General features: G+C 36.0%; 1 protein-coding gene across 13 annotated transcripts in view; it reads left to right on the forward strand.

The window, feature by feature from the left end:
- MAST2 (microtubule associated serine/threonine kinase 2) overlaps nt 1–12,411 on the forward strand; it is a 181,717-nt gene that overhangs the window by 92,721 nt on the left and 76,585 nt on the right. For 5 of the 13 annotated variants that reach the window (XM_019749392.2, XM_019749393.2, XM_074334650.1 and 2 more), the window contains one exon: nt 9,339–9,533. The exons of 4 other annotated variants lie outside the window; for them this stretch is intronic. In XM_019749392.2, the coding sequence (XP_019604951.2) occupies nt 9,339–9,533 (195 nt within the window). Of the gene's footprint in view, nt 1–6,193; nt 6,443–9,338; nt 9,534–12,411 lie in introns of those variants that run through there. 4 more of the 13 variants (XM_074334652.1, XM_074334656.1, XM_074334654.1 and 1 more) reach the window with 4 other exon arrangements.

The following is a 12,411-nucleotide window of genomic DNA, read 5'->3' on the forward strand; positions in this document are numbered from 1 at the left end:
CAGCTCACCTTTTCCTTTGAAAGCTACCTTAGAATGGTATCTTAAGATCCTAAATCTTAATTTTGATGTTCATTTTGTGAGTTTAAATGTTTTGTCCAAGAAATGTTTGCCTATCCCAAAATAATGAAGATTTTCTCCAATGTTTTCTTCTAGAAGTTCTGTAATTTTAGCTTTTATGTTTGGGTCTTAATCCCTTTTGAATTAATTTTTTTAAGGTTGAAAAATTGTGATAAGATTATATATGTACATATACATTAAAATTTGCCGTTGAATTGTACACATCTTCAAGTATACAATTCAGTGGCATTAAGTTCATTTACAATGTTGTGCAACCATTACCACTATCTATTTCTAAAACTTTTTCATCACCCCAGCTACAAACTCTGTACCCTTTAAGCAGTAACTTCCCGTTCTCCATTTCTCCCAGCCCCTGGTAATTTATCCTACTTTCTGTCTCTCTGCGTTTGCCTATTCTAGGTACTTCATATGAAAGGAATCACACAATATTTGTCCTTTTATGTCACTTAGCATAATTCATATTGTCTATATCTTAAGTCAGTTTTGGTAAGACATTTTTTGAGCTTTCTGTCCATTTTATGTACATTTTTGGTGAAATTGTTCATGCTGTTCTCATTATTTCACTGTCTGGTGATCTGGTGTGATACCCATTTTTATTCTGAACAATGGTAATTTGTGTTTTCTCTCCTTTTGCTTCTTGATTGTCCTAGTAGGATTTTTATTAATTTTATTAATATTTTTAAAGAACCAACTTTTGGTTTTGTTATTTTTTTTCTGTCACTCATTTCTGCTTTTATTTTTTCTTGTATTTTGAATATAATTTGCTTTTTTTAGTTTTTAATGTAGAGGATTAAATCAGTGAAGTTTGATAGACTATAAAGTTTGATATGTTGTATATTCATTATAATTTAAAATATTTTCAAATTTCATTTGTCATTTCATCTTTGATTAATAGATTATTTAGAGTGTGTGGCTTAATTTACAAATATTGGGGGGGACTTGTAGGTTTTTTTATTGTAATTGATTTTGAATTTAATTCTGTTGTCTGACAACATAATTTACAGGATTTCAATCTTTTGAAATTTCTTGAAACTTCTTTTATGGCCTAGCATATGGTTGTTCTTGATGCATGTGTGCTGTGTGTTTGATTAGCTGCCCTGAACTCTAATATGTGCCTCCTCAGTTTAGTAGAATTGCTGTGTTTTGCTTGAACTCTAGCTCTCTGTGCCACACCAGTTAGAATGGTTATCATCAATAAGACAAATAATAACAAGTGTTGGAGAGGCTGTGGAGAAAAAGGAATCCTCATACACTGTTGGTGGGAATGCAGATTGATGCAGCTACTTTGGAAGGCAGTGTGCAGGTTCCTCAAAAAATTAAGAATAGAATTACCATATAACCCAGCAATCCCTCTCCTGGATATCTACCCAACAAATCTGAAAACATTCACCCGTAAAAGATATATGTGCTCCAGTATTCATTGCAACTTTATTTACTGTGGCCAAGACATGGAAACAACCCAAGTATCCTTCGATAGATGATTAGATAAAGAAGTTGTGGTATATATACACAATGGAATACTATTCTGCCATAAGAACAGGTGAAATAGTACCATTTGCGACAACATGGATGGATCTTGAGATTTTGATGCTGAGCAAAATAAGTTAGAAAAAGTCGAGAACCATATGATTTCACTGATATGTGGTATATAAAATTGAAAACAACAAAAGAACAAGACAAATACATGAAGAAACAAAAACTCATAGACACAGACAATAGTTTAGTGGTTACCAGAGAGTAAGGGGGAGGGAGGGTAGTAGATGAGGGTAAAGGGGATCAAATATATGGTGATGGAAGGAGAACTGACTCTGGGTGGTGAACACACAATGTGATATATATAGATGATGTATTACAGAATTGTACACCTGAAATCTATGTAACTTTACTAGCAATTGTCACCCCAATAAACTATAATTTAAAAAACTTGTTCCCAGTTCTCTAACTGGGACAATTGGAATGTCTCGGCGTTTGAGTTTCTCTTCTTTCTGGGTTTGCATTCTTGCGTTGCCTTTCCCTAGTGCCTGAAAACTGTTGCCTCAAATATTTTATGGTAGTTTTGTAGCAGAATGGCTGGTTTTGTTTCACTAACTTTGTCATGCTTGCAGGTGAGAGTTTGACAATCTTAATGCCCCAAATTGAGAGGTTTTTGTTTTTTTTAAAGTTCTCTTATAAGTCAAATCAAAATGTTTTGCATCAAGTGTAAAGCTAATTCAATTCTCATTCATTTCTACCCCCTGATTTTCTTATTCAGTTAACTCAATATGTGTAACATTTAGTTATTTAATATGACTTTTGTCCATGTTATAATCTATAGAACTGAGTAATATTTACTTTTTAAAAAGCTAGGTATTATTTTTTTCCTCTTTATTACCAGTTAAATTAGAAATTTCATTTAAGTCTTTATCCTTGCCAGTGACTATTTGTTTCATCATTTTCTAATCCATCTTACATGTTCAGCTATTTTAGTATCAAATTTCAAAATCATTTACATTAAACCTGTATATTTTCCATTGTTTTCTGTGATTATTTTACCATTAAACCACAGGGTAAAAAGTCTTTGTATTTGGCTAAATATTGGATAGATACTATTACTTTATGAACAATCATACAAGCATTCTTTATTGGCATTTACTGGCTTCTATGAATACTGTGGCTTATTTATTCAATTTTTTCTTCTCTGCTAATAATTGTATATGTGCCTTCTGTCTGCATGTGAAATCCACTCATTTTCATTAGCAGACTTTTTTTCAAATTTAAGCAGACCAACTTATTTGTAAATTTGCTATTTTTTCTCTCCTAAGCTCTACTTTCCTATTTTTCTATCTCTGTCAAAATCACAGCTTGTACTCATTTATGATGGTCTATAGGGTTTAAAAAGAAAATGTAACTGTATTCAGAGTACCAGGTTTGAATATATTTTTATCAAAAAAATAAGTGTAAAAAGTTGAAAATGTGGTGCTTACAAGTTATTTTTCTTTTTAAATATTCAACATTGTTTAAATAACTAAACTTAATAATTTTGTGATTTCTAGATACATCTAAGTACATATCTTTATAAAAACAAATTGAATTTTAGCATTAATTGTTCAACTATTAGTATAAAAAAATTGGTCTCCGTCCTTAACACATTATGGCTAACGCTGCACATAAATATATTTACTAGTAATATGAATTCCTTAATTCTGTAAAATGTTCTTCAGCTGCCATGAGCTCTGTTATGAATATTGAACTAAATTTAAATATTTTTAGAACCATGAATCAGAACAGAAAGAAATCAAGTAAATGAATGTTTGGCTCTTCTTAGAAACAATACTTGTATTAGCCAAGAAGTCTATTACATTCATGTTATCTGAGAGGAAGGGTTTGACAGGCCAATTAATTTGTCTTTTTGCTTACTTCCAAGACATGGTGCTGCTCAAGTACTTTATAATCTCAGGCAGAGTTTTCTCTGAAGTTTGCATTTTCACAATCCATAAACAGCAATCTGACATGGTTGCCTTTTTAAAAAAGACATAATAAAGAAAGATGTGGGCAAGTGTTTTCCTGGGGTCTAAACAGTGTAAGTCACAAGAATGGATGTTTAGGGTTCTGCTTTGCCAAAGCAGAATACCAGATCACAAGTGACAGAGGCCACCTCATTTCTTTAATGAATTTATTTTTGTGTTTGTGTTATTTTGCAGCACCTCTAAAGTGAGAGGTCTATGGCAGAGGCCTTTCTTACCTGGTTCTAAGGGTGGTAATACAGTCAACAAATAAATGGTTGTTGTGTGAATGAATAAGAAAAGGTGGATGTTTTATTTTCCATACTGAAAATTGTTGAGTGCTGTCATCAGTCCCAGGGAAATGTTAAGCTATCCTAGTGTTGACAAAGCCACAGGAATATTGGCACAAATGGATTCTAATGCCAGTAAGTTTAAAGATAGAGCTCTGTGGGGGGGATGTATTAAACTCTGGTGGTAAGAGTGATACCTTCTTTGGATCAGATGAAGAACATAAGATATGACTCTCATTCTCTAAAAGTCAAATAAATATTTTCTGACTTTAGCATTATTTAAGGAGCTCTGTGCTCTCCCTATTCTCCCAATTTATTATTGCAGAGCAGACTACAGAGAAATCCATTTGCTATTGTCAGAACATTCTACTGAAAAGTATTATAGCCCAGAGGTTTATAACATTGCTTCTAGAGATTACTTCAGTTCACCAACTTAGCTGAAGACAGAAATTTAAAAAAATAATGGGAATAATAATAGCACACAATGATATAGGGCTGTGATAAAGACTACCTGGTGTTACATGTAGAGTGCTTAGTAAGTACTTACACATATTGGTTGCTGTTATGTAATTGTTGTTGTTACTTGGTAGCCTGGGCTTGAATATTAGAGAATATTGAGTAGAAACTTAGGGTCCTGCCTTCACTGTATGACCTTGGCTCGGAATGGAGCTAGACCTCAACTGGTCTCTTAGTTGTGGGAGTGTGGACTTTTGTGACCGACCCTGATCATCGCGAGACTTTCCCAGAGTGGGGCTCTGTACTTGTTAAGAGGTACTCGATTTCTGAGAGAGCATTTCCATTTTCATAGGACTTGTAGAGAACAGAGGATTCTGAAATAGGTGCTATGAGTGATTGGGCTAGTACCTGGAGAGGAAAGGTGAGTGTCTGTAACTACTAGAGGGGTAAGTTTGCTTGGGTATTTACAATGGTGATTTTCAAATTTTTTAGACTGTGGTCTTTGGTAACAAACATATTTTACATTATAACCCACCACACATGTTTGCATACACACACACACACACACACACACACATTTCAGTACTAGATGTCCCAAACACAAATTTCGCAAAACAATTCTTACCCTTACTATGTGTGAAGCACTCTGATATTTTCTTTTCTATCCTATTTTATTCTATTTCCCTTTTTAAGAAAATGTTGGTCTTAACTTCCTAAATATATTTCATGACTTACTTAAGAGCTGTGACCTACTACAGTTGAAAAAGGACTGGTTAGAGTATGAATTAATCCTTTGAACGTTACCCTAGAAAAACAATTTGACATGCTTTGTCATCTAGATGAATGAGAGGAGCCCATCAGAGCTGGCACATATTTTGGAGCAGGGGACCATGGCTTTTGCTTACTCGTTGGCTCCCTTGCTGTCAGTGTTTAGCTCCACAGTTTACTTGATCACTTGGCTTTCTTCAAATCAGGCTGTTTTTGTCAGATGGTTTCTTACGTGTTTGGGCTTCTCTCCTCCTTTAGATTGGGCTAGCTCCTGGAGGGGAAGACCTATAATAACAGCTAACAGTTCTATAGCACTTCCTCTGTGCTAGGCACTTTTTTGTTTCACATGTATTAATCTTTACCACAACCTATATATTATGTACCTTAATTATTATCATTCTACAGATGGGGAAACCAAAACATATAGAAGTTAAGTAGCGTACTACTAGAGTCCATCTGCAGCTTACCTCAATGTCTTGTGTAACATCTACCATAAAAATGATTTCATTAATAGATGCTGAATGAAATTAAACTAAATAATTCCTGGGCTTATTTTCTTAACTTTCCTTAAGGCTTTTCTCACCACAGGGTTATCAAGTGATTATAGAGTAGTAGAAAATGAATAAAAAATGACGTTGAACTTTTTCTAAAGAAGGAGTACAGAGTTTACTTAAATTGATGAAATAATTTAATTTGAATAATGACTATGCTTTAAGCCCTTACATCAAGGCTCTGTCATCTTCCACAGGCCTGGGTTTGAGAGTGAATAATGTTGCAGAAATGCCCACATATCCGAAGCTCATTAATTTAATGATTTGGGATCCTTAATGTCTTCCAATCCCCTTGCCTGCTGCAACAAATGTTCTAGCCTGGCCCACGCCTCCAGAGTTAATAGTATTTCTGTCACAGGGTGAGATTTCAAGTTGGTATGCACAGTTTCTGCCAGAGTGTTCAGTGCTGCCAGGCCTCAGGCTTGGAGGTTGCAACAGACTTGTGGGGGAGGGAGTTTGGTGCTTGTTACTGAGGAGGAACAAGGTGCTCTCTGGGGCTCTGATTTGTTACAGGCTGAGTGTGAATGATGTCAGGCAGATTAGAGGACAGCTGATTCCTTTGGGATCTGGGACTCCTCACTCTCTCACTGCTGCCTCCGGGGCTGTTAGGTCTTTGGGGAGGTTGAAGAAAAGTGCTTTAATTTTTCTCTTAAGTTTGGGAAGCCTTTGTAAGTTTCCTTTGGCTTATAGACTGCATACCCCTTGTGTGAGAGAACTTCCTGCCAAGACTCCAGTGTGAGAGGGCAAAAGCTTGAGTAGCCAGGAAAATGATGAAACGGAGGAGAGAGAGACTGGGAGCACCATGCCTGCGGATTCAGTAAGGAGGCTGGGATCTCTGAGTGGAAACTGGCAGTTATCAGGAAAAGAACTAATGCCAACTAACACACCTTTATTTAGTTGGATAAAGACTCTGCTTTTGTGATGTCTGTCAGGAAGGCTAAGCTGACTTCATAAATTCAAAAAGGTCAAAACAGTGGTCTCTGGCGGGGACATATAGAGTTTTTAATTCTGAAAATTGAATTAGATGTCCGTTTAGGGGTTCTTAGGTACTTGGGGAATTGGGTTAACAATGAAAAGCGATCATTGTTTTCCTGCCTTGAAAGCAGATGTTTAAAGTTAGTGTCAAAGCTGCATGTACAAGCCCCAGGAACGTGAGAAAAATGGAAATGAAAGCATCTTCTTTGACTAGAGAGGGTATTGTATTTCTGCCCCTGGCCTGTCAGCTCAGGACCTCAGATCTGCCTTTGCAGATCCAAGCCTGAGTCCGTTAGAGTGTGACCTGAATTTTATTTCTATGTTGGCCAATAATAGAAATAGACTTAGGTGAGCATTTCAAAGCTGGGGAACGAAAGGAGCCTTCCACTTCAGGGTAGCTTTACCAAGAGCTGCTCAGGCTTATTTAATGATGAGGTGCTGAGTGACTTGATCAGGAAATTAGGGACCCAAGGGAAGACGTGTCCTAGAATCCATTCCACCTCAGTGATCTGTCTTGAACTGCCTTTGTGTAACTAACAGGGCAGAGGGAATGACTGCCCTTTTCTTCTCCTGTATGTTAGTGCTTTCACAGAGACAGCATGGCATATTCAAATGCACAGATTTCTTCAGTGGGCTTACTTTGGGTCATTAACCTTCCATGTTAATGGATGCTCATTGACTGAATTATTCTACCAGACCTTGGAAAATCAGGCTTGTTTGAAGTATATAATTGGAAGGATTGGCACATAGTAGATCCTTGAATACATGAGTTTGATCTGCGCAGGTCCACTTATACATGGGTTTTTTAAAAAAAATACTGTAAATGTATTTTCTCTTCCTTATGATTTTCTTAATGAGATTTTCTTTTCTCTAGCTTACTTCATTGTAAGAATACAATATATAATACATTTACAAAATACGCATATGTGTTAATCGACTATGTTATTGGGAAGGCTTCCTTCTGGCCAACAGTAGGTTATTAGTAGTTAAATTTGGGGGGAGTCAAAGTTATACATGGGTTTTTGACTGCACAGGGGGCTGGCACCCTTAACCCCACATTGCTTAAGTTTCAACTGTACTTTTAAAAAGGTTTAGTCCCATACTAAGGCTGAAAGGTTAAAGAGTATAAAAAAGAAGCTTCATCAACTAAGGTGTCATTTAAAGTAAAGATGACTTGTTAGCAAAATTGAAAAAAATTTTAATTGCGTTTGTAGTTTAAGAAAACATTAAGTGGTCAAAAATCATGCTCTCCAAATGTTGGTGCACTGGTATTGGTAATCATTGTATCTGTTTTAGTGACTTTGAATTTAGATTAGTTAATTTTCCTTGAGGAGCTAGTAGCTTATAAATTACTTTAACTTTCCAAACAATCCTTTTTAGACTCTAGCCTCAGTGTATTAACTTGATTGCAGAGTGGTAAAGGATAATGAGATTTGGCTTTCATAGATTTTTATAATCTTAATTCATCAAAATGGCTAAAGCCTCATTTCATGTGATAATATTTAAGTCTCAAATTTTGTATAAGCAATATTATTCAGGTTAACAAAAACTAAATGTCTTATTGCATGATCTAATTAGTTCTAGCTTATGTATACCAGGGAGCTTATGTTTGAAATAGATCTTTAGAAAATTGAAAAGTCTCAAAGTGAGAAACTAATCACAAATTAATATTTTTACTTCTTATAATTTTAAAAAATAGGTTGAGTTTATGGAAATTTGGGCATACCTATAATTTTAAATAGTTGTCTGCCCTCTGCTTTCCCATGCTATTATATCCTCATATTGTATACTCATCTGAGAAATATGCTGAAACCAGCTACCAGCTAGAGGGATAATATGTATGAAGGAAAAGATTTCCTTTGAATATATGTAATTAAACACAAATAGAATGTCACATATTCATATCCAAACAGTCACCAGTAACAGTACAGGAAATTAACATTTTACAACAGATCGGGTGCTTATGTGACACTTAAATTTTGTTTTTTATCTTGGAAATAAATATACTAGTTTAATATGGTATTTGAATAGAAAGCCATGCCACTACTATAGCCCATTAAATGCTGTGAACCTGTCAATTATTTTTCATCGTCTGTAACATATCTATCAGTGATCAACAAAGTAGAAATCTATATTTACCATCAGTTTTCAGTCTAATGATCTTATTTACTTAATAGTCTTTATTAGGACTACACACATAAGAGATGGTTAGATTGTTTTTTGGGGGAAAAAGTAACCTGGAAAAGTAACCTGGAAAAGTTTAAGTAGAAGCAAAGTTTATGATACAGAGTTAAGTGACATTATTTGATATACTCATTAGGCGAAAGTTAGCTAAATAAGTTGTTGTTGTAGATATAATCTAACGACTTATAAACTATTGAGAATGTTTTATGGACATAAATATTTCTCTAGGAAGTTTTAGTCATTGAACACAAAATATTACCTATTGTGTGCTAGTTGATAAGTTATAGTAAATTTGTCATATTTTCCCAGAAGCCAATTTTAAATACTTTGAATACCCAAAGCTTAAATTTTTGGTTTAAATTCTGTGGGTTAAGTTTTAGCCTCAGTGGTCATCTGTGCCAACATTGGTACTGAGGTATGATTATTTGAGAATGATTTTTGACCACTTAACTTTTCTTAAGCTTCTTGCCTAAATTAACCCACTTTGAAAATGTTTCTTTTTCATTAAAAATGATCACTGACTTTGTTTTTTTTCTACTATGGTACCTTGTCAGAATCTCTTCTCTTTGCCGAGGATCTGAAGTAAACCAGCACATGTTTTCACCCACATCGGCTCCAGCCCTATCCCTCATTAAAGTCCCATATAGTGCTGATTGTGCTCTGGCTGCTTCTCCTCTTGCCTTTTTCATGAACCCACAAGCCCATAGCAGTCCTGGCAGTCCCTGTTCCAGCCGCCCACTGCAGTGGAGGTAAGGAAACCTGCTATGGTGTGAATGTGGGTCTGGGTGATTGCTTCAGGCCTGATAGGTAAAATCCAAACCTTTCTCCTTAATAATAGGGAGAAACTGAGTAAAAATCATGGCCTTGTCACAGTGAAGAGTAAAAGAAATTTCACAGATTACTGCTACATTCAAAATTTCAGGAGCAAGTAGGATATCTGTTAGTAGGTAGATGTGTGCCCATCCTGTCTGTGACCACCCCATAGGAGAAGAATAGCATGACAGAATGCTAGAACTCTCTAAATATTAAATAGTTCAATTGCTACGTTTTATATGACAGGAAAATTTGATTCCAAAACAGGTTTAGTGAAAGCTGAAAATATCCCTCTGCCCATTTCTTTCTGCTTCTCTTTTCATGTATTAAACATTATTTGAGTACATACTATGTGCTACTAGGCACTGTTTTAGGTATGGAGGACAAAACAGTGAACACAAAGAGATAAAGTCCCTGCCCTTGGGGAGCTTAGATTCTAGTGTAGGAAGACAGGTTAATGAGGAAATATATAACAGAAGGACATAAGTGATACTGAAAAAATACAGTAGGATAAGGGAAGGAGGGATTGTCATTTTATATAAGATGGGCTGAGACGTCCTCAATGATAAGTTGACTTATGAGCAAAGACCTAAAGGAAGTTGCGGAGCCAGAATAGAGGGATCTGAAAGAGGAGTGTTTTAGACAGAGGCAATAGTGAAGCTGATGTGGAATAAGTTAGGAGGGGAACGGTGGGAAATGAGGTCTGAGATATAATGGAGAACTTTGAAGCTATTGTAAGGATTTTTGTTTTTATGCGGAGTAAGATGAGGAGCCATTGAAGGGTTTAATGCAGAAGTCATGATCTGACTTAGATCATACGGGTCACTGGCTATCGTTAGAAGGCGACTGATACAATCTAGGTAAGACACATAGTTGTTTGAACCCATGGTGGTGCAGGTAGTAAGACGTCAGATTTGGGGATGTATTTTTAAGGTAGACTTAGTAGGGTTTGTTGATGGATTAGATGCAGAGTGGGAGAAAAAGATGAGGACTGAAGATTTGGGGCTGAACAATTGGAAAGTTAGAATTACCATGAACTGAGACTGGGAAATTGCAAGCAATAGTTAATTATTATAGATGTTCAGTTAGAGATATGTGAGCTCTGGGCTAACGATACGTAGTTAGGAATGGTCAGTGTATAAGTGAAATAAATCATTAGATTTATGAAATCCTCCAGAGAGTGACTATTGATAGAAAATGAAGAAATATCAAAGGTTTGAGCCATGGCACAATCTGACTTTAAGAGGCTGGGGAGATGAGGAACTAGCAAAAGAGAGACTGAAAAGGATCAGCTCTTCAGAAAGGAGAAGAACCAGCAGAGGTATATTGGAAGCCACTTGAAAAAAATTTTCAAGGAAGGTATGATTGACCAATAGGTATTTGTTAAGCTTTTTGTTAGGAGGGAAAAAATGTAACCTGGAAAACTAAAAATTTAAGTAGAAGCATAGCTTATTATACAGACTTAAATGACATTATTTGATATGGGAGCTTAAGCCCCACAGACAATTTAGGGCAGTGTTAGACTGACATAGGACACTGTTAGAGGCTGGCTTCTCCTTGAAGTCGCCCCTTCCAGAGGTACTAGACCTTGGTAGGAGGCTACCCAACTTTGCGGTCTTAGGACAACCTGAAGCAATGTCTTGTGGCTTTGGGCTTGAAAACTTGTTAAATTTCATGTTTTTTCTTTCCTAGACTTGTTTCCATGCCTGATCAATTATATTTGTGTTTCATTCCATTCTTTTTTTTTATCTCTTCCATGCAAAGTACCAGTTTAGTGATATGGCAGGATGATTTTATCTTGTTGTTTGCTGGATATGTATGTATTTCTTTGAAGCTCCTTGGATTTTGTTCTGGGATACAGTTAAATTGTTTGGGAATATTATGGTTTGATCCTTTCAGGGATTACTTTTAGACTTTGTTAGTGGGCCCCGAGCAGCATTTGGGGCTAATTTTGTCCTTAATACTGAGGCAGTACTTTCTGAGTACTCTACTCAATGCCATGAGTTATGCGTTTTTTTCCACTCAGGCTAGTGGGAATGTGATTTATTCTTAGCCCTATGTGAGCCCTGGGGAGTATACCACCTGCTGATTTTCTTGAATAGTTTCCTTACCCACGTGTGCTCATTGGTGCTCAGCTGTAAACTTGATAGGAACCCCTTGCCAAGCTCTCTCTCCTCTCTGGTACTCTGCCTTCCAAATTCTTGCCACCTTTGCCTCCCCAAATTCTTAATTCTGTCTTTTTAGCTCAGGGAGACTGATGGGTTCTTTTTGGGTACCCCCTTCCTGTGTTGCTTCCTGGAAATGTTCTCTAGGTGGTAAGCTGGGACAATCTTAGGATTTAGTTTGGGTCAATTTTAGGGTTTACTTTGTTAACTTTCTGTACAACATCTAAAAACTGTTGTTTCACATGTTCCTGTTTTTTTGTTTGTTTGTTTGTTTGTTTTTTCCAGTTTTTAAGGCACAAGGGTAAATCTGGTCTCTGTTCCCTATCATGGCAGGAGGCAGAAATCCAATCTACCTAATATTTTGAGGTCATGCTTCTATCATCAGAAGTGAAGCTTGCTTCATTAGATTATTGATTGACAGATTCACTTGTTAGATAAAATAAACCTAGTAGGAGCAGGACAGACTATTTGTTTTATCTTGTTTAGTCAAGAAAAGTTGAGAAATGAAACAACAAAAGAATAAGAATATCTAACATTTGCTGAGCATTTACCATGTACTCATCATTTTTCTAAATGTTTTATATGTGTTAAAATTAATTTAACCCTCGAAATATCCTGATAAGATGGTAATACAAGTCCTTTTTAGTGA

This window comes from Rhinolophus sinicus, linkage group LG06, assembly GCF_036562045.2.
Source record: "Rhinolophus sinicus isolate RSC01 linkage group LG06, ASM3656204v1, whole genome shotgun sequence".
Lineage (NCBI taxonomy): Eukaryota > Metazoa > Chordata > Mammalia > Chiroptera > Rhinolophidae > Rhinolophus > Rhinolophus sinicus.